The sequence below is a fragment of the Engystomops pustulosus genome, chromosome 8, assembly GCF_040894005.1.
Source record: "Engystomops pustulosus chromosome 8, aEngPut4.maternal, whole genome shotgun sequence".
In the NCBI taxonomy this organism is placed as follows: Eukaryota; Metazoa; Chordata; class Amphibia; order Anura; family Leptodactylidae; genus Engystomops; species Engystomops pustulosus.
Window position 1 is genome coordinate 98,946,397 of NC_092418.1, and position 23,990 is coordinate 98,970,386.

At 42.8% G+C, this 23,990-nt stretch overlaps 1 protein-coding gene across 1 annotated transcript in view; it reads right to left on the minus strand.

The window, feature by feature from the left end:
- LOC140076161 (uncharacterized) overlaps positions 1–23,990 on the minus strand; it is a 62,328-nt gene extending 38,338 nt beyond the window's left edge. Inside the window, 3 exon segments of the mRNA XM_072122671.1 lie at positions 9,648–10,640; positions 18,193–18,200; positions 22,620–23,990. Of these exon segments, the coding sequence (XP_071978772.1) occupies positions 9,648–10,640; positions 18,193–18,200; positions 22,620–23,911 (2,293 nt within the window). The 5' untranslated portion in view covers positions 23,912–23,990.

The window sequence follows — 23,990 nt, forward strand, 5'->3', positions numbered from 1 at the left end:
GCTGCTTTATATACAACAGCTCTACTCGAATTCTAGCAGACACTCAGACACAACACTCACACCTGAGCTTCCTGGCTTTTTCACTGCTAGCCAAAACCTGCCCTGGATATGTGGGAGTAGTCATCCCTCCCTTTGATTACTAGAGTAAAAGCCAGACCGGATCTACTGTGGGAAGCAGCCATACTACATATTAAAAATGTCAAAAACCTAAGGTTTCTGACCAAACGCTAACTGGCTCACTTCACTGAGGCCAGGCACCTTGGTGACATCTGGTATCAATAATGCACGGTGGATTAGTGGTTAGCACCCCGGCTTTGCAGCGCTGGGGACCTGGTTTCAAACTCTGCAAAGAGTTTGTATGTTCTCTCTGTGTTTGCGTGGATTTCCTCCTGGTCCTCCAGTTACCTCCCACACTCTAAAACATACTGGTAGGTTGATTAGATTATGATTCCCATTGGGGACAGGGACTCATCTGGAAAGCTTTGTGTGTAATCTGTGTGCGCTATATAAATAAAGAATTATTATTATCTATAATGGCCCCTTTTGACTTCTCACATTCCACCCCTCCCCCTTTCCAGCTCAAAGCCAGGGGTTTTTGCAACTTCAGCCACCAGATTATGCAACCTTGACAGAGCATCTGCATTTTTCCTGGCCTGTGCTTTACCAAAAAAGATAAATCTTGAACGCCAAGAACCAACGGGTGTCCTGGTTATTATTCCCCTTTATCTCCACTATGGTGGGGCATGGTCTGACACTATCTTAAACCTTCCCAATAAATAGTACCTAAGAAAGTCTAGCACCCACTTTATGGCCACTTTCTTACTCAATGATGACTTAATTTTATCTCCAGTGAGGACAGTTTCTTTCAAAGATAATCACTGGGTGCTCTTCCCCATTCACTACTTGAGACATGACTGCAACCCTCTAATTGAGAATAAAAAATAAGGTAAAAGACAGTCCCAGTCCCGCCCTTCATTCTCTCCCACGATTTTACAGCATGGCCTTCAAGGTCTTGTTACATTGTGCCACAAGACCATCTGTCTGGGGTGGTAGACTAATGTGTGCAACTGGGTCACTTTTAACACCTTGCACAGTTCCCTCATCAGATTTGACATGGTTTCCCTGGTCAGTTAAGATATCCTTGAGAATTCCTGTTTAGGAAAAAATGTAGAATAACTCCCTTCTAGAGATGAGCGAGCACTAAAATGCTCGGGTACTCGTTATTCGAGACAAACTTTTCCCGATGCTCGAGTGCTCGTCTCGAATAACGAGCCCCATTGAAGTCAATGGGAGACTCGAGCATTTTTCAAGGGGACCAAGGATCTGCACAGGGAAGCTTGGCCAAGCACCTGGGAACCTCAGAAAAGGATGGAAACACCACGGAAATGGACAGGAAACAGCAGGGGCAGCATGCATGGATGCCTCTGAGGCTGCTTAATTGCACCATTATGCCACAACTATGGGCAACAGCATGGCAATGACAGAGTGACCGAATCAGGCTAGATAGCATCTAAAACATCCAATAATTGACCCTGACACTATAGGGGACTATGCAGAGGCAGCGGGGGCAGGGGCAGGCTAGAGAGTGGCATGGTGACATACCCTAAATGGACTCAGGCTTAAAACCAATGGGTGGCAGAGAGGAACCAAAGGAGGTGAGCAAGAAGCGCTCAAATAATATCGGTAAATGATAAAAGTTTGCCAGTATATTTTGTGGATTACACAGCAGGGTGGCGACAAAGTTAACAAGTTTGATGAGGAAGCCATGAAAACAACCCAAAATTCTGCCTGACACAGCTTGTTTGATAAGGGGACCATGTATGGAGGCAGTGAACTAGTAGTAGATTAAAGGTGCTGCAGTTAAAACTATGTTAGTTGGATCTTGGGATGGAGCTGGCGCTCCGCTGCCAGGCGAGCTTTCGCCAATCCAAGCCCCTGTCTCTAGGCTACTCCCCAAACAGCACTTCTAAGAACCTTTTGTATAAGATCAAGTGTAGTAGCGTTCTTATAAGTTTGGGTTCTGGCGGGTGAGGGGAATGTAAACAGATGCGCAAGAAGCGCTGAAATAATATTGGTAAATGATAAAAGTTTGCCAGTATATTTTGTGGATTACACAGCAGGGTGGCGACAAAGTTAACATGGAAGCCATGAAAACAATCCAAAATTCTGCCTGACACAGCTCGTTTGATAAGGGGACCATGTATGGAGGCAGCTATATGGACTACTTTTGGAGGCAGCTATGGCGATGACGTGTGGAGGTAGCAATGGAGACAACGTGTGAAGGCAGCTAAAAAGACGACGTGTGGAGGTTGCTATGGAGACAATTTAATTTGGATAGTGCCTGTATGTGGCAGTCCAAAAAAGTTTTCAAACCAGAGGAGCAGGTAGCTGGTCCTCCAAAAAGATTAAATAAATTGAGTGCCTGTATGTGGCAGTCAAAAAAAGTTTTCAAACCAGAGGAGCAGGTAGCTGGTCCTCCAGAAAAATTACATAGATTGAGTGCCTGTATGTGGCACTCCCAAAAATTGTTTAAAACAGAGGACAGGGTAGTTGGCCCTCCAGAAAAATTAAATACATAGAGTACTATAGCCAGAGCCAGTTGGCCCTGGCAAAAAAATAGCCAGTTTCCTCTGCTTTAGTGTACAAAGAGGAGGAGAAGGAGGACAATGAGGAGGAGGAGTGCATACATTATTCAGGTTCAGCTTCTTTCACCTGGTGGAGAATGGAAATGCGGAGAAATCCAGGCTTTATTCATCTTGATAAGCGTCAGCCTGCCAGCGCTGTCAGTCTACAGGCGTGTACGCTTATCGGTGATGATGCCACCAGCTGCACTGAAAACCCGCTCGGACAACACGCTAGCGGCAGGGCAGGCAAGAACCTCCAAGGCGTACAGCGCCAGTTCGTGCCACATGTCCAGCTTTGAAACCCAGTAGTTGTAGGGAGCTGTTTGATCATTTAGGACGATGGTATGGTCAGCTACGTACTCCCTCACCATCTTTCTGTAAAGATCAGCCCTACTCTGCCCGAGACTGGGGACAGGTGACAGTGTCTTGCTGGGGTGACATAAAACTGGCAAAGGCCTTGTAAAGCGTACCCCTGCCAGTGCTGGACAAGCTGCCTGGTCGCCTACTCTCCCTTGCTACTTGTCCCGCAGAAGTACGCCCTCTGCCGCTAGCGCTGTCAGAAGGGAAATACTGTTTCAGCTTGTGCACCAGGGCCTGCTGGTATTCATGCATTCTCACACTCCTTTCCTCTCCAGGGATGAGAGTGGAAAGATTTTGCTTGTACCGTGGGTCCAGGAGAGTGAATACCCAGTAATCGGTGCTGGAATAAATTCTTTGAACACGAGGGTCACGGGATAGGCAGCTTAGCATGAAATCTGCCATATGCGCCTGAGTCCCAACGCGCAAGAATTCACTCCCCTCACTGGCCTGACTGTCCATTTCCTCCTCCTCCAACTCCTCCAACTCCTCTTCTTCTGCCCATATACGCTGAACAGTGAAGGACTGAACAATGGTCCCCTCTTCTGTCTCGCCAACATTCTCCTCCTCTTCCTCCTCATCCTCCTCCACCTCCTCCGATATGCGCTGAGAAACAGACCTAAGGGTGCTTTGGCTATCAACAAGGGAATCTTCTTCCCCCGTCTCTTGTGACGAGCGCAAAGCTTCCGACTTCATGCTGACCAGAGAGTTTTTCAACAGGCCAAGCAGCGGGATGGTGAGGCTGATGATGGCGGCATCACCACTGACCATCTGTGTTGACTCCTCAAAGTTACTCAGCACCTGACAGATATCAGACATCCACGTCCACTCCTCATTGTAGACTTGAGGAAGCTGACTGACCTGACTACCAGTTCTGGTGGAAGTTGACATCTGGCAGTCTACAATCGCTCTGCGCTGCTGGTAAAATCTGGATAACATGGTTAGTGTTGAATTCCACCTCGTGGGCACGTCGCACAACAGTCGGTGAGCGGGCAGTTGGAGGCGGCGCTGCGCTGCCCTGAGAGTGGCAGCATCTGTGCTGGACTTCCTGAAATGCGCACAGATGCGGCGCACCTTCGTGAGCAAATCAGACAGATTGGGGTATGTCTTGAGGAAACGCTGAACTATGAGATTTAACACATGGGCCAGGCATGGCACATGTGTCAGTCTGCCGAGTTGCAGAGCTGCCACCAGGTTACGGCCGTTGTCACACACAACCATGCCTGGCTTCAGGTTCAGCGGGCCATCCACAGATCAGTCTGCGCCGTGATGCCCTGTAATAACTCTTGGGCGGTGTGCCTTTTATCGCCTAGGCTCAGCAGTTTGAGCACCGCCTGCTGTCGCTTAGCGATGGCACTGCTGCTGTGCCTAGAGCTACCGACTGATGGCGCCATGCCCACGGATGGTAATTCAGAGGAGGAGGTGGAGGAGGGGTGGGAGGAGGAGGAGGCATAGTAGGCCTTTGAGACCTGGACCGAGGTAGGCCCAGCAATCCTCGGCGTCGGCAGTATATGACCAGCCCCAGGGTCAGACTCGGTCCCAGCCTCCACCAAGTTAACCCAATGTGCCGTCAGCGATATATAGTGGCCCTGCCCGGCAGCACTCGTCCACGTGTCCGTGGTCAGGTGGACCTTGTCAGAAACGGCGTTGGTCAGGGCACGGAGGATGTTCTCTGACACGTGCTTGTGCAGGGCTGGGACGGCACATCGGGAAAAGTAGTGGCGGCTGGGGACCGAATACCGAGGGGCGGCCGCCGCCATGAGGTTTCGAAAGGCCTCGGTCTCTACCAGCCTATAGGGCAGCATCTCCAGGCTAAGCAACTTGGAGATGTGGACGTTGAGGGCTTGGGCGTGTGGGTGGGTTGCGCTATACCTCCTTTTGCGCTCCAGCGTCTGGGGTATGGAGAGCTGAACGCTGGTGGATGCTGTGGAGGATCGTGGAGGCGAAGATGGGGTTTTCGCATGGGAGGTGTTTGGGCCGGGGTCCTGGGCAGGGGGCTGACTAGCAGATGACACAGGGGAAGGAGCAGTGGTGTGCCCGGCCGGAGGTGAACGGGCTTGGTGCCATTCAGTGGGGTGTTTAGCATTCAGATGCCTGCGCATACTGGTGGTAGTTAAGCTAGTAGTGGTGGAACCCCTGCTGATCCTGGTTTGGCAAAGGTTGCACACCACAGTCCGTCGGTCATCCGGTGTTTCTTTAAAGAACCTCCAGACTTCTGAAAATCTAGCCCTCGCCACGGGAGCTTGACTACGGGCAACATTTGGCGCTGATGCACCAGCTCTGGCCCTGCCTCTCCGTCTGGCCCCACCACTGCCTCTTCCAACCTGTTCTGCTATAGGACTCGCCTCCGTCTCAGAAGCACTGTGTTCACCCAGCCTATCAACCCAGCTTGGGTCTGTCACCTCATCATCCTCCGATCCCTCAGTCTGCTCCCCCCTCGGACTTCCTGCCCTGACAACAACTTCACCACTGTCTGACAACCGTGTCTCCTCATCGTCCGACACCTCTTTACACACTTCTTCCACTACGTCAACAGTGTCATCATCACCCACAGACTGCGACCGGTGGAAAACCTGGGCATCGGAAAAGAGCTCAGCAGCAACCGGACAAGTGGTTTGTGACTCTGGGAAGGGTCCAGAAAACAGTTCCTCAGAGTATGCCGGTTCAAATGCCAAATTTTGCTGGGAGGGGGCAGACTGGGGGGAAGGAGGCTGAGGTGGAGGAGTGCTGATTTCGGTGACATGGGTGGACTGCGTGGAAGACTGACTGGTGGACAAATGGCTAGAAGCATTGTCTGCAATCCACGACATCACCTCTTCGCACTGTTCTGGCCTCAACAGTGCTCTACCACGAGTCCCAGTAACTTGAGACATGATGAACCTAGGGAGTGTAGCTCTGCGGCGTTCCCCTGCTCCCTCATCAGCAGGTGGTGTCTCACCCCGCCCAGGACCATGGCCTCTGACCCCTGCAGTAGTGGGACGCCCACGCCTTCGTCCTCTACCCCTAGCACTCGGGTTCAACATTTTCAAAATTAAAGTGTAAACTGTAAATTTTTTTGGTGTTTTTTTTGTGTTTTTTTGTGTTTTTGTTTTTTTAAGAAAACGATGCTATCCTATTGCTATGGCTAGTTTCTAACCTACACTGACAGCACACAACAGGATTTTGTGCTGTGCCTGATGACTTTTTGTTTTGAAAAAAAAAAAGAATAGAAAAAGCAGACTGTGCCTAATTCAATCAAACCCCTAATAAATTGTCCCACTTAGGTGTTTGAGATGGATATGTGTGTCACTAAGAGCTATACAGAACGTTCACAAGACTCCCTGCACAATTCGTCACAATATGGTACTAGCTGCACTACCAGTGCCAGCAAGGCCAGCCACAAGCAAATCAACAAAATATATATATATAACGCTATTGTAGGCCTAAGAAAGCCGGTTGGGTTCTTGTATGCCTAGTTTCTAACACTGACAGCACACAAGAACTGGATTTTAAGTCACTTTAAGTTTTGAAAAAAAAAAGGCAGACTGTGCCCAATTCAAATCAAACCCCTAATAAATTGTCCCACTTCGGTGTTTGAGGTGGATATGCGTGTCACTAAGAGCTAAATATAACGTTCGCAAGTCTCCCTGCAAATTCCTCACAATATGGTACGAGCTGCACTACTAGTGCCAGCAAGCCCAGCCACAAGCAAATAAAAAAAAAGTAAAATATAACGCTATTGTAGGCCTAAGAAGGGCTGTTGGGTTCTTGTAGAATCACTCCTGCCTAACAGTAAGCTAATAGAACACCCTAACGCTATCCCTGCAGCAGCAGCAGCTCTCTCCCTAGCGGCATCCAGACAGAGAATGATACGAGCAGCGCGGGCAGGGGCTAGTCTATTCCAGGGTCACCTGATCAGGCCAGCCAACCACTGCTATCGACGTGTAAGGGTACCACGTCATGCTGGGTGGAGTGCAGAGTCTCCTGGCTTGTGATTGGCTCTGTTTCTGGCCGCCAAAAATCAAAACAGCGGGAGATGCCATTTTCTCGAGCTGGCGAAGTATTCGTCCGAGCAACGAGCAGTTACGAGTACGCTAATGCTCGAACGAGCATCAAGCTCGGACGAGTGTGTTTGCTCATCTCTAGTTACCTCCTGATCTTGTTTTTTTATTTCTTCATTATTTTTTGTTTGTGGCACAGGGATTAATCATTTGGAACAAGAGCAGAAAGTTTTAGAACAGTCTCCCCATTCATGAAGGTGTACTAAGTGTGCGCCACAAAGTGCACCAAAAAATCAGTCTGAAAATTAGTAGTGCCGGATTCACATGCGGTGCCACAATTTTGCACCCAGAAAAAAAACAAGTCATGAGTATTGGAAAAGAACTTATATTGTGGTCCACATTTCGTAACTAAGGCGCAGCAGGGAAAATAATTCTACCGGTTTTACGTTTGAAAGTCCCCCCTAAATGTTTTTTATTTTTCTGAAAGAATTCTATGATGTTTTTGCAGTTGTGATTTCTGTGTATAAAATTTCCCAAATTCTAGAAATGAAACTGTTTTCTCTTCTGTGTATTACAAAGCATTTGCCACATTGGGGCTCATTTACTAAGGGTCCGAATCGCGCACTTTCATCAGGTTTCCCGAGGATTTCCGTTTTGCCTTGAATTGCCCCGGGATTTTGACGCACACGATCGGATTTTGGCGCATCGGGGCCGGCTTTCACACGACACAAATCAGGAGGCGTGGCGGTCGGACAACCCCGGATTCGGAAAAACTGCGGAATTTAAAAAAGCATTTGTGCAGCACTTACATGCAGCGGGACAAAGAAGATGAACTCCGGCGGACCTCGGCGCAGCAGTGACACCTGGTGGATATCGGGCACACTACCTTAGTGAATCCCGGCAGAAGCCGAATCCTTGTCAGAGAACGTGTCACTGGATCGCGACTGGACCGGGTAAGTAAATGAGCCCCATTATGTACATAAAAATTGCTTCTCCCCTCTGTGAATTTTCTCATTTGCTACTTTCTGAACATGAAAATGGCTTCCAATCTGTGTGAATTCTCTCATGTATCACAAGCGATGACAACCGAGCATAATATTTGCCACATTCTGAACATGAAAATGGCTTCTCCCCTGTGTGACTTATTTCATGTATTACAAGCAAAGAATTACAAGTAAAGCATTTGCCACATTCTGAGCAGGAATGTGGATTCTCCACTGTGTGACTTCTTTAATGTCTAATAAGTTCTGATTTTTTTTACATAAAACATCTGCCACATTCTGAACATGAAAAATGTTTTCTCTCTAGTGGAAGCTCTAGTTGAAGATTTTTTTTGCCAATTAATCTGTGATGTATCAGAACAGATGCCCAATGTAATAGGATCAGGGGATAGATCTTTACTGTGAAGGGCTGAGGGGTAATCAATTCTCCTGTTGCACACTTTATATTTTAAAGTCGATAATTATGGTATTTTACAAGATACATATGAAGATATCAGATTTTCTCTTCAGCTCTGAGTGATTTAATCTGCTCGGAATAATAAGCACATTGAGAAATGAGTTGATAAAATCTTCAATAATATAAATATTTATAACATTTCAACATAAAACACTAAGAGGGGCGTTTATTATTTTTGCTTCAGGGTGGCGCTAAAATGATGTAAAAATAATAATAATTAATATACCATGAGATAAACCACTGCTAGTGCCAGATCACTGTGGCGGGACATTTATTTTGGGCTTTGTACCGGATTTTTCAGCAGACTTTTTAAAAAAAAATTTGGCTTTGCCATGTGCTGCATATTAATTATATGTTGGTCCCACAACCTAATTTCTTCTATGACACTGCATTATTATTGCTCAGCTATTGAATCCCAACACTTTCCCTGCACTTTATTCATTACTTTTAAGGCACGATTTGTGTCGTACACGTAGACCCATGTTCTATCATGTTCTAAAACTCCTTCATGAAAGTCTAGAGTCCTTCCAGACACTTTGTGCCATGCACCAAATTATTGCCCTGCACCTGGAGACTTAATCTAAAATCACAGGCTAAAAACCTTCATGATTCGGGCGCACCCTGCTACACGAATAATAATGTGCCCCAGTGTGAAGGTACCAGATCACTGGATCAGTGTGATGAGATATTTGGGCGCATTGTAGTTGGTCTAAAGTGTCGGCTACGATCTACCACAAGGCATTTTAGACATTTATTTTGGTGCACGTTGCGCCAGACGTCTGGTCAAAATAGATTAATAAATTCCCTCTTTTGTTTTAGACTTTCCTCTCTGTTTCTGGTGAATAATTGCTCAAGTCCTTCAACTTTTTTAATACACAGTTTATTGGTTAACACAATTTATACAATTCCTCAGAAATCTCAATCACAAATACAATTTAAAAAAAAACAAATTCAATTGGTTTCTCCCTTGTGTGGCTTCTCTCATGTGTATTAAGATCTGAATTACAGTAACACTGTTGAAACAATTAGAATATTTTAATGTTTTCTTCCTGTGTGAATTATCTAATGTTATTAAAGATGCGATTTCTTGGCTCATGAATAACAGATTGTACTTTCTGTCTAAAACCTTTCCGACATTCCGAAAATGGAAGTGGTTTCTCACCCGTATGAAATGTCTCATGATTTAAAAGCAACGAATAATTACCAAAACATTTTACTCATTCTATATGAAATCGCTTATGGACTACAAGTTGTGCTTTCTGTGTAAAACATTTTCCACATACTGAACATGAAAATGGCTTCTCCCCTGTGTGAATTCTCTCATGACTCACAAGATGTGATTGACGACTAAAACTTTTCCCACATTCTGAACATGAAAATGGCTTCTCCCCTGTGTGAATTCGCTCATGCCTATTAAGTTTTGTTTTACACCTATAAGATTTGTCACATTCTGAACATGAATATGGCTTTTCCCCTGTGTGAATTCTCTCATGTATAGTAAGTTTTGATTTATACCTAAAATGTTGGCCACATTCTGAACATGAATATGGCTTCACCCCAGTGTGAACTTTCTTATGTTCTACAAGCGATGACCTATGATTAAAACATTTGCCACATTCGGAACATGAAAATGGCTTTTCGCCAGTGTGAATTCTCTCATGATTCACAAGAGTTGATTGCTGACTAAAACATTTGTTACATTCTGCACATGAAAATGGCTTCTCCCCTGTGTGAATTCTCTCATGAATAATAAGTTGTGATTTACAAGTAAAACATTTGTCACATTCTGAACATGAAAATGGCTTGTCCCCTGTGTGAAATCTCTCATGTATAATAAGTTGTGATTTACATGTAAAACATTTGCCACATTCTGAACATGAAAACGGCTTGTCCCCTGTGTGAATTCGCACATGCTTAAGAAGTTCTGATTTATACCTAAAATGTTTGTCACATTCTGAACAAGAAATTGTCTTCTTCGTGGTGGAAGCTCTTGAATGTTCAGCTCCCTTTTGGTAACTTCTTTTCTGCTGATTAGTCTGTGATATATCAGAACAGATGCCTAATGTAATAGGATCAGATGATGGATCTTTGTTGTGAAGGGCTGAGGATAGATCCATGCTCATGGTTCTCTCTTTATCTGTATCTTGTATGATACCACAATCATCGGCTTTAATATCTGAAGATATCAGATTTTCTTCTGACTTCTGGGTGACGTCATCTGCTGAGAACAATAGGTAGATTGACAATTGAGTTAATAAAAAATAGAGTTAATATTAATATTTATAACATTTCTACATAAAATAGGACTGATTTTTCTTTGTTGGATGAGTTTTTTTCTGACTTTGTAGGTGCATTGGGGTAATTGCACAATTATTTGTCACACAGTGCATAGAAATTCAACATTTACCAGTAAACCAGTTTTTTGTTTAATTTGTTTCTATATTTCTCGGGCTTCCAGATTTTAAGCACATGGTTTACCGTTGTTTTGTGCCTAAAAAGTTCCAAACAATTGTGCAAAAACACTCTGTACACCAGATGAAGAGAAGACATTGGATTAAGATGTGCAAAAATTTGCGCCTTTTTGAAAGTTTTATAGTAAAACGTAAAAAGAAAACCTGCATTTGACAATGATCGCATACTACAATAAAAAATTAGGGGTAATAACACACTCACTAGAAACTCAAAAAGAGCAAAGCGAGGGGGAAAAAGATATAAATAACCCCCTAAATTCTCTCATGTCTAACCAGCTTAGATTTCAGCTTTATGGATATGCCACATGCTGAACACAAAACCAGCTTTGCTCCTTTGTGAATTTTTCTTAAGCTCAGGTCTCAACATAAAACCTATTTTACATTTTGGACATGAAAAAGACTTTATGAGGGGTATTTTTTACTTTTGGCACAGGGTGGCGCTAGAACCGTCCTATATTTCTCAGTGGGATATAAATTTGTAGCGCAAGGGATTTATGAATTGGCGCACGGACTGAAAGGTTTAGAACTCCCTAGTCCGGCTTTTAGCTGCTCTTATTTAGCGCCACAGATTATGCCAAAAAATGTGCCAAAAAAATAACAGGTGCCAGAAAACTGTTGGATTCAAAAGTGGCGTCAAAAAGTCGAGAGTGTCGGAAAACACCAATATTATGGCGCCGACACTTCACAAATTTTGGTGCAAGAGGCACAGAAAGGGAGAAAAACAAAACACCGCAAGTATTCTGTTTGAAAGGCCATAATAACTCCCTCCCTTTATTGCTATGAGGGTAATTGATGGTAAATTGTTGAATTAGTCAGTAATTACTTGTCCGTGACATATTATCTAGAGATAATAATTACTTTATTCTCAATTTGGCAGAGGAGGACTATAATATTGGGATAAATTGGTCAGTGGATAAAATTGGTAAATGAAACATGCACCAGATATGTTCAAGAGCAGAAGTGTTCCCCTGTACCTCTGCATCCAGGGGGGTCTGGAAATTTAAAGTGGCCCTTGAAAAAAAACAAACAAAAGTGGTCCTGGCTTGGCCCAGTCACATATGTGCGTCCATAGAAGCTGTACATCTCTGCACCCCTATAGCTGTACATCTCTGCACCCCTATACCTCAGCATCACTGTATCACTCTACTTCTACATTCCTGCACCCCTATAAATCAACATCTATGCACCCATAAATCTGCACTTCTGCAGACCAGCATTTACCACATTTTATACATACTTCCAAAAAACTGGCAGCACTCCCCAATACTTTCTGCACGGATAAGTCACCACTGGGAGAGCTTCTTAAGTGGAGAAGACATGTCACCTGTGAGTACCCACCGTCAGCTACTGACTAACCTATTATTGTGTGAAACAAGACCATAAATGTTTCTGTGTGTATATTAGAATATAAATGTCTTAATAAATATATTTTTTTGCATATGAAGGGGGGCCTAATCCAATGTCTGATATGGGGTCCAGTCTCTTGTAGTTACACCATAGCTTTCATCCCTTTCCATCTACATCCTTCACGCTTATACCAATACATCCCTGTAACTCTACAATTGTATATCTCTGCACCCCATTCCTCTACATCCCTGCACCCCTATACCAATATATCCCTGCACCCCTATATGTCTATATCCCTGCACCCCTATAGGAATACATCTCTGTAACTCTATACTTGTATATTTCTGCACCCCTATACCAATACATCCCTTGGCTCTACACCCTTTCAGCCCTGCACATCAGTTACTATGGATCACTTTGCCTCTCTATCTGCATTTCCCAATACCCAATATCTCTGCTTCATCCTAAACACTTTTCTTAACATGCTAATATATAGGTGGATACAGGAGAAACACAAAAGTAATCATTTCTAGACAGGATTGAATGAAAAAGACTGCATCCCTCCACTCCTATACCTGTGCAGCACAACGCTCCTATCCCCCCCTCCATAGCACTGTATCTATGAAGCCCCTGCACCTTTTCCACCCGGCACTTCTGCTACTATGGATCCACACACACTTTTCTGCATTATATATATATATATATATATATATATATATATATATATATATGAGAATAATAGTCAGAACTAACATTAAGTAACTGCTAAGTAATGTCCAACTTTGGAGAACTAAACAATTCCAGATTTCAGAACCATAACTCATAAAGATATTTGAATGGGGTCTTTCAGATCTCCTTACATACAGTAAGAAATGTCTGAGTCTTTGTTTTCGGCCATTTCATAATTTAATCTACATGTTGAGCATTACTCCTTTTTGAGGGCTTGTCTGCGATACTTCCCCTGGAGTGAACTGGAAAGCGTGCACTCTAGTCGTATATATATTTATATAGGTGGATATAGGCATAATGAAGAGGGACAGAGGATCAATTATTTCTAGAAAGCAATGAATAATAGGGCTGTCAGTACTCACCATTCTGGGGGTCCCTGATACCAGCAGCAGATCCTCCTTCCCAGCCTCGCTCCTCTGGCTCTTCTTCCTCCACCTTGGGGATCTCCCTCTCCTCAGTGTTACTTACATCCATGTCAGAAGATTCTTCTCCTGTTGGAAATGAATATAGACGTCAACATCCAATTGTATCTGGAGATTGTACAAGGGGAAAATATGGGGGGCATTTACTATGACATGAAGAAGGGTCCAACACAGCAAAGAAGACTTTGGCCAGAGCCTCTTAGTAGAACCATACACCAGCGGGAATATAGAAATAAATTCCCCTCATTGTTTCTAAAATCAATATTCTTTTTACATGCACATGAAGCAAATCCCAAGATTACAGCATCTAAAGATCTTTCACCGATGTAATATTCCTCATACATAACCTGCTCTCTGTTGACAAGAAGTTCTTCTTTTGTGACTCCTGCATGGATCTCTTATACCTCCTGATCTGCCCCTTCTTGGAGATGTCCCAGCCCAATGAAAAAAAACTTTCCCCCATGTAAATGAAGGGTGTTGGTTTCACTTCTTTAGCAACCAAGCTGAGCATTTATGATGTCCTGTGTTTTATCCTTTGTTATAGGTTTACCCCCACCCCACAACAAATGTTAATGGAGCTAGAAGACTTAATTTACAAGTGTTTACTAAACCGAATGTCTCTTAGTGATTCCCTCCCGATTCCACATCTAGAACAATAGGGAATGCACATCCATGCAGACTAGATGGCCCCAATGCTATATCCTGGAAATGACTAAGAAAATATCATACTACAAAGCTTTCCCATCATTATAGGCAATAAGCGGGGCATATTTAATTCATATAAAAATACAAAAGATATGGTTTAAAGTTGTCCCAGGTGAAATGACATCTGGGAAAAGGTTTAATCCCCAGAACAGACAAGACTTCCTTGCTGTGAATCTGTGGAGTAGCCTGCCTCAGGCGCTGGTCACAGTAGGGACAGTAGAAAGCTTCAAAAGGATCTAGATGTCTCTTCAACCAAAATAACTCTCAATACTTTCTGGTTTTATTATTATAAAAATTGTGTTACATCTCTTCCTCATCTCATCCTTTTCCTTCCTTACTGTACCTATTTAACTATTTCATATCTAGATTTCGACATATCAGTTATGACTGAAGTTATGGCTATGTCCCAGCACTTCAATACCAGTGGAACCCTGTACCCCTATACATGTACATCTCTGCACCCCTATATTTCAGCATCTCTTAGCTCTGTACCATTTTAACCCTGCACTTCTGCTACTTTGGACTGCTTTGCCTCTCTATCTCTATGCTACCCTTCATCCACACACTTTTCTAAACATAATATATACTGTATATGTTTATATAGGCATATGGCATAGAAATAGAGAATAAGTTATATTTAGAAAGTAAAGAGTGAAAACAGCAGCCTAATATCTCCAGCGCTTCACTCCTACCTGTCTCCATCCTTCTTCCCCTATACAGGCAGTCTCCGGGTAACGTATAGGATAGGTACTTTAGATTTGTACTTAAGTTGAATTTGTATGTAAGTCGGAACAGGTATATTTTATAATTGAAGCTCCAGAGAAAACTTTCTTTTCCTCCCTGTGACAATTGGATTTCCAAAAGCAAAGAATGAAAAAGCTGTCAGTACTCACCATTCTGGGGGTCCCTGGTACCAGCAGCAGATCCTCCTTCCCAGCCTCGCTCCTCTGGCTCTTCTTCCTCCACCTTGGGGATCACCCTCTTCTCAGTGTTATTTACATCCATGTCAGAAGATTCTGTATCCAAGAAGTTCTGCCCTTGTGAGTCCTACATCGGTCTTTTATACCTCTTGGTCTGCCCCTTCTTGGAGATGTCCCACCCCAATGATGAAAGATTTTACCCCATGTAAATGAAGGGTGTTAGTGTTACTTCGTTAGCAGCCAAGCTTAGCATTTAAGACGCCCTGTGTGTTGTTCTTTGTTATGGATTTAACAACCCCACCGCACAACAAATATGTCCAGGATGTGTCTTTCTAATGGAACTAGTTACCTTCATTTACAAGTGTTTACTAGGCCCATTGTAGATTGGAGATGTCCCACCCCAATGTAAATGAAGGTGTTGGTATCGGTTACTTAGCAACCAAGCTTAGCATTTATAACGCATTTTGTGTTGTTACAGGTTTAACAGACCCCTCCACCCTCAACAAATGTGTCCTGGATGTGTCTTCCTAATGGAAATTGTTACCTAATTTACAAGTGATTACTAGTCCTATTGTCTCTGTTTTATTCCCTACTGAGTCAACTTCCTGTAAAAATAGGTATTGAATATCCATTCAGGCAAGATGGCTCCAATGGCCATGTGACTGCAATATCCTGGTAACTGGGAAAAAAATCATACTACAAAGCTTTTCCATTATAATAAGATTTTTCAAGTTTTTTTTTCAGAAAACAAACAAGATTCTTATTTTATTATATCGTTCTAGACTTTTACTTTTTCACTTAAACTTTTAAGCTTGAAATCTGATAAAATTAAAAAATTATGAATTATAAAAATGATGTATATTTTTATTATATGCTGTAGCTATTTTTTTCTGATTGTTACAGTGTTACCTGCTAATCTTGTTATCTCACATGGCGTGACATAAGTGACAAGGGTAACGCTAGTGACTGGAGGGGCACATTTTTTATTTATTTATTTTTTTTAATTTCTTCATAATTTTTTTTTATTTTTACTTTATGTTCCTCAATCATCATATCCAAGATTTGGAAATGTTATTTCTTTAATTATTTTGTTTTTACATTTTGCTTTTCTACTGTAACTGGGGGTTATTGTTTACAATACCATTATCCCCCCACTTATTATGCCCCCTTTCAGTTGATTTCTTGGCTTCATTTCTTTAGCCCCCCCCCCCAACTTATAGTGTCCCCTTAACCCCTTCACGACTTGGCCTTTTTCAGTTTTTTCACTTCCATTTTTCACTCACCAACTTCAAAAATCTATAACTTTTTTATTTTTCCACATAAAGAGCTCTGTTATGGCTTATTTTCTGCGTAACAAATTGCACTTCATAGTGATGGTATTTAATATTCTATGGTGTGTATTGGGAAGCGGGAAAAAAATTCCAAATGCAGTGAAAATGGTGAAAAACCACATTTGTGACGTTTTCTTGTGGGCTTGGATTTTACAGCTTTCACTCTGCGTCCCAAATGACATGTCTACCTTATTCTTTGGGTCGGTACGATCACGTGGATACCAAATTTGTATAGGTTTTATAATGTTTTCATACATTTAAAAAAATTAAAACCTCCTGTACAAAATATTTTTTTTTTATTTTGCCATCTTCTGGGGCCAATAACTTTTTCATACTTTGGTGTACGGAGCTGTGGATAGTGTAATTTTTTGGGAATTTTGATGCCGTTTTCATTGCTATAATTTTTGGGACTGTGCGAACTTTTGATCACTTTTTATTAATTTTTTTATATTTTTCAAAATAGCAAAAAAATGCCATTTTCGACTTTGGACGCTATTTTCCGTTACGGGGTTAAACATAGTGAAAAAACATTATCATATTTTGATAGATCGGGCATTTTCGGACGCGGCGATACCTAATGTGTTTATGATTTTTACTGTTTATTTATTTTTATATCAGTTCTAGGGAAAGGGGGGTGATTTGAATTTTTAGGTTTTTTTATTATAATTTTTTTTTTTAAACTTTTTTTTATTTTTACTTTTACTATTTTTCAGACTCCCTAGGGTACTCTAGCCCTAGGTAGTCTGATCGAGCCTATCATATACTGCCATACTACAGTATGGCAGTATATGTGGATTTTACTCCCCATGCATTACAATGTGCAATTAGCACATTGTAATGCATGGGTTAAAACGAAGTAGCCTCGGGTGTTCGGAACACCCGAGGTTACCATGGCGACGGATCGCCGCTCCCCGTGACGGCATCGGGGAGCAGCGATCCACGACAAGATGGCGGCGCCCATTTGGCGCCATCTCTTTGAAGCCGCCAGCAGCATTGCCGGCGGCGATCGTGGAGAAAACACCCGCGATCGGTGCTAGCACCGATCGCGGGTGTTACCGGTAAGCCTTTGCTGCAATATGCAGCAAAGACTTACCGGCTATGGAGAGGGCTCGGCCCGCGAGCCCTCTCCATGCACCGGGACCCGGCACGCGCCGTACTAGTACGGCGCGCGTCGGGAAGGGGTTAATGTGGCCTACACTATATGTACCCTTTTCTTTACACAATTTGTTATAATAGTTACCATTATAATGCCTTCATTTCTGTACCCCCCTCTCTACTATTGTTTTCCTTTTTGATATCAAATAAAAAAACATGACAACATGAGACATTGGCCCATATTTACTACAAACATTGCAATCTGTACTATATGTAGTTTTCCCGTGTAGTGTACAAATGGTGCAAGATTCAAGATTTTTGGCGCATGTTCTTCATGAATCTGGCGAAATATTGTGATCTCCTACCACTTTACCAGTCACTGAGGGTCATTTATCTTTATGTTTCTTCCTGTTTTTTCTGTCTTTTTTGCAATTTTTGCACCTTTGTTGGGGACATTTTGAAATGTCCGCCGGACATTTGTTTTTTTGTCAGTAAGACACATTTATCTTCTATTCCAGATGTGCTAAATGTCTCAAATGACATTTATCTTATCAAATTGACTAAAATTTGCAACATTTTTCGGTGCAAAAAAACTCCAGACTAAACCATACTTAAGGAAAGCTTAGAAAATGGAAAGAAGTGACTTGAGACATTTGTGAGACATTTTTGCGATATTTCTAACAAATGTCTCAAAAAGAGATCTTTAAAAAATCCCCCATTTAACACAGGGAAAAAGTAGGGTTAATAAATTACCAAAGAAACTGATGGAAAAAGGACAGGCAAAAACTAGTCAAAACAATCCGAAATAAGATAAAGGACCCCCACTGTCTCACAATATATTTATAACATTAGAGTAGAATTTTCTAGAATATAATTTTCACACTTTTTCAATAGGTGTTAATTTTAAAGATTTGATTGGTGACCTTTATGGAGGGCGTTTTAAGAGAATTAATTTAGAGCTTTATTATTGGTGGTTTCATTTGACCTGAAAGAGAATTGTATGAAGTAGGAATCTAATTGGATGACTGTAGAAGCGGATGACCTGAGGAGAAGCGGGGATATTGAGGTAGATTAGAAAACCAACTAACTTGGGGTGGACCTAAAAGGGAACTGAGAGAGTGATAGAGAAGGCTGCTGATTGGTGGATGTATTTCTATAACTCCTCCATGAAATCATACTCCAAATACCTGCATGATTTGTGTACCCAAAAAAATGGTCCCTGCATCAGACATGCCCCTGTGTGAAGGTGCATTGTAAAACTGAAGAGTTCAACTTTAGACCTTGTCGGAATTTTGGACAAATTAATGCAAATTAAGCCAGAAATCTGCCCAAAGTGGATTCATAAATTCCTGCTTTTAAGTTACACTTTCCTCTCAGTTTCTGATTGTGGGGAATGATTGTGCACAGTTTGTTGGTCAACACCTACTTAATGACATACAACTTACAGACGACCCCTAGTTAAAGACGGACCTCTCTGCCCACTGTGACATCTGGTGAAGCTCTCTGATTGCTTTACTATAGTCCCAGACTGCAAGGATCAGCTGTATGGTGTCTAAAATGAAGCTTTATCCGGGGACCCGGGGGCACCTTCCCTGGCAATTCTACGTTCCTCAGGGGTGCTGCGCTCAGCTGGTCTGTTTGCAGCTTTAAAAGTACATACCCCACTGTTCTGAGCGGTCGCTCAGATTTATTTACCGTGTTATTTTAAGTGCACTAATACCTATCCTTCCCTTGTGTAGTTATACCTTTCCTAACTTTCCCCTCGTGATTTCCCTTTGTGATTTCCCTTTGTGACCTACTGCCTTAGGTCACTCCATCTTCTTGTACTACCTTTCGCTTTGGAAGGCTTGGTGTCATGGCAACCCTTAAACTAGGATCCTTTAATGTAAGGGGCTTTAACATTCCGCAAAAAAGATCCCAGATTACCTATGGGATGCATAAACAGAAAGTGCAGATCCTCCTCCTTCAGGAAACACACTTTAAAACAGGACACGTGCCACCCAAACAGGACCGCAATTACACCACATGGTTCCACAGCACCAATTCCGATTCACACTCAAAGGGGGTCTCCATAGGACTACACAGATCACTGCAACACTCTGTCCTAGAAACTAAACTGGATCCCCTGGGGAGGTACTTGTTCCTTAAATTGAGAATTAATACCACTGTTTATACAATTGGTAACTGGTACCTGCCCAACTCACGCCCGGTTCCTGCTTGCCGAACTATTCTGCGAACTCTGACAGAGTTTGCGGAGGGCATACTTATCATAGGGCGAGATTTCAATTTTACAATGAATCCTCAGGTTGCTAGCACCTCAGGTAACGTTGTTACCTCCGTGCGCTTAATGCGTCTCCTGCATCGAGACTTACATGCCCTGCGCTTAACAGATGTCTGGCGGGTTCTCCATCCGTCGGGTAGGGACTACTCCTATTTTTCGCCTGCCCACCAAACTTATAGCAGAATAGATGCCTTCTGGGTGAGCCGCAAACTGTTGGGATGGCACCCCACTGCCACAATTGGGAATATGGTCCTATCAGACCATGCCCCGGTCTTTATAACATTCTCACCCCCAGACTCTTTACACAGGCAGTGGGCATGGAGGCTTAATGACAACCTTCTCAAAGACCCCTTATGTGCAGCAGAGTTGCAGACCTCTGCGGAGCGCTTTCTGCAAGAGCACTCTGATGACTCCACCCCCCTCCTATGGGAAACCCTCAAGGGAGAGTTTAAGGGAGTTTTTATTCAGCATGGCGTCAGGTTGAAGAGGGAGAAAGCGGCTAAAATCACTGCACTATTGCACGCCATTAGCGAATTAGAACTGCGTCATAAGGACTCGTTGGATCACGAAGTGTTAGCCACACTCACAGAAAAGCGTGAGAGCTTAAGGTCTTTACTTGACCAGACACACCTTCAGTACAGGGCACAGTTCTCTAGATACCTTTATGACCATGCTGATAAATGTGGCCGTTCCCTGGCTCGACTTTTGCACCCGCGTAGTATGGCAACTTTTATCCCCAAAATTCAAACATGGGGGGGGGGGACCCTAACCCATAACCCTCTTGAGATTCTAGATGTATTCCGTTCATACTACGCTGACCTATATAACATCCACACTCGATTTACAGACATGGATAAACATCAGCAAAAGGAGAGAATAAATGCTTATATTAGTAGCACTGCGCTGCCGACACTTTCAGATGACACTATTGAATCCCTAGAACAACCTTTAAGTGAAAGCGAGATACACCATGCTATTAAAGAAACCCCAGCAGGAAAGAGCCCTGTTCCTGATGGGTTCACACCCGCTTTTTACAAATTCGCACGGGAAATATTGACTCCCTTTCTCACAAAAGTTTTTAATGCCGTCACCAATGACGTCCCTTTTGCTCCCCAATCCTTAGCAGCCACAATTAGTGTTATATCGAAGCCTGGTAAGGACCCTGCGGCACCGGGTAGTTACAGGCCAATATCGCTAATTAACGTAGACTCAAAGATATTAGCGAACAGACTGGGTCCGCTCCTTCCCTTTGTGATACATAGCGACCAGGTAGGATTTGTTCCGGTCGCGAGGCTCGGGACATCCTCAATAAAACGGTACACTTGATTTCACACACTAAAACATCCAAAAATGCCATTCTGTCTGCTATCTATTGACGCCGAAAAGACGTTCGATAGGGTGCACTGGGGGTTCAGGCAGGCCGCCCTTAAGCAGCTGGGCATCTTGAAAGACGAGCTACATCCAGAAGACCCGGCATTTCTGGCAAGATGGAAGCAGGAACTGGGTGTTGAGTTTGGGCCCCAGGAAAAAGAAAAAATGTTTATCTTTACCCACAAATTATCTTCTGCATGCTCTGCACAGGAGAGAAATTACAAAATCTTGACAAGATGGTACCGGGTCCCAACAGTCCTACACGAATTTTACCCTACAGTGTCCGACAGATGTTGGCAGTGTCATGACTCCAGAGGAACAATGTTGCATGTCTGGTGGGATTGTACCGCTCTCAAACCTTTCTGGGACAGAGTGTTTGCTACTTACGAAAAGGTCACAGGCCGCTCAGTGGAGACCCGAGCTCAGATAGGCCTTCCTCCCGGGTACAATAGGGTCACAGAAAAAGGGCCTATTGAGGTTTTACCTCACAGCTGCTCGCACCGTCATTCCCTGTCATTGGAGATCCCCCACCCCTCCTCCCTTCCTCAAGTGGATTCATGAGTTCTCTAATATCTGTCGCATGGAGGAGCTTTCGGCAGAGGTTAATCAAACCATGGAGAAATACACTAGAATCTGGCAACCGTGGTTCCTGTTTAAAGGCACACCAGAGTATGTGGCATTGTTCGTCTGAAGTCGTCGGCGAGCGACAGTTGTATTGTGTCCCTAATCCATCATGTTGTCTTCTCTACTCTTGGTCCCTTTCTGGTTCCCCCTGTCTCCAAGCACCCCCCCACCCCCACTTAACCTCCTTCCCTTTACTCTTAGTTCCCTTACCCTTATTATTTGCTTCATGAGGACTGATTAGTCGGTCCTGCATTATGTGTCATGAACATATTAATATGTATTACTTCTGACTCTATATTTAGTTGCACTTTTACTCTTATTCATTACTCGTCATAATTGGTTTATGGAGTCAGTTTTTCTGTACAGGTTCGGTATGTTACCACCCCGCTGCAGTGTGCTTGCGGCATGCGAGGGCTCCCGATCCACATTTGTTGTTCTTGGGACCTGCGTGTCCCATTGCTGTTATGATGCTGTCATTTTTGCCAAAAATGTTTTACACTGTTTTTTGAACTGTATGCAAACACTTTCCAACTAAATAAACCGTATTGAATATAAAATGAAGCTTTATTGATAATCCTTGGTCACATTACAGCAAAAAAATTGTCACTGGGGCAAAAAAAATTTTGTCTGGAACTACAATTATAAAATATACAGTTTCGACTTACATACAAATTCAACTTAAGAACAAACCTATAGAACCTATCTTGTACATAACTCGGAGACTTCCTGTAAATCCTCAAAAATCTCATTAACAGATACAATTCAAAAAACAAATTAAATGTGGCTTCTCTCATTTATAATAAGATCTTAAGTAAAACTGTTGCCACAATTTGAAAATTAAAATGTGTTTTTTTTTCCCTTGTGAATCTGTTGTTCATGAAGATATTGGGGGCTTATTTATCACGACCTCTGCGCCTTGATTCCTTTGTAAGTTAAAGGTCTGTCACCAAATGGCTTCTCTCCTGTGTGAATTCTCTCATGTATAATAAGATGTGATTTACGACTGAAACATTTGCCACATTCTGAACAGGAAAATGGCTTCTCTCCTGTGTGAATTCTCACATGTCTCACAAGATTTGATTGACAACTAAAACATTTGCCACATTCTGAACATGAAAATGGCTTCTCCCCTGTATGAATTCTTTCATGCATAATAAGTTTTGACTTGCACATAAAACATTTGTCACACTCTGAACATGAAAATGGCTTTTCTCCTGTGTGAATTTTCTCATGCATTACAAGTGATGGCTTATGAGCAAAACATTTCCCACATTCTGAACATGAAAATGGCTTCTCCCCTGTGTGTATTATTTCATGTTGTACAAGCGATGACTTACGAGCAAAACATTTCCCACATTCTGAACATGAAAATGGATTCTCTGTGTGACGTTTCTCATGTATAATAAGTTGCAAATTACACCTAAACCGTTTGCCACATTCTGAACAAGAAAATGGCTTCTCCCCTGTGTGAATTAAATTATGTTCTACAAGTGAAGACTTATGAATAAAACATTTGCCACATTCTGTACATGAATATGGCTTCTCCCCAGTGTGAATTCTCTCATGACTCACAAGATATGATTGACGACTAAAACATTTGCCACATTCTGAACATGGAAATGGCTTCTCCCCTTTGTGAATTCTTTCATGCCTAATAAGGTTTGATTTGCAACCAAAACATTTGCCACATTCTGAACATGAAAACGGCTTCTCCACTGTGTGAATTCTTTCATGCATTACAAGTGAGGACTTGTGAGCAAAACATGTGCCACATTCTGAACATGAAAATGGCTTCTCTCCTGTGTGAATTCTCTTATGGTCTACAAGCGATGACTTAAGAGCAAAACATCTCCCACATTCTGAACATGAAAATGGCTTCTCTCCTGTGTGACTTCTCTCATGTGGTACAAGAGATGACTTCTGAGCAAAACATTTTCCACATTCTGAACATGAAAATGGCTTCTCCCCTGTGTGAATTCGCACATGCTTAACAAGTTCTGATTTAGACCTAAAATGTTTGTCACATTCTGCACATGAAATTGTCTTCTCCACGGTGGAAGCTCTTGGATGTTCAGCTCCCTTTTGGTGACTTCTTTTCTGCTGATTAGTCTGTGATGTATCAGAACAGATGCCCAATGTAATAGGATCAGGGGATGGATCTTTGTTGTGAAGGGCTGAGGATAGATCCATGCTCATGGTTCTCTCTTTATCTGTATCTTGTGTGATACCACAATCATCGGCTTTAATATATGAAGATATAAGATTTTCTTCTGAC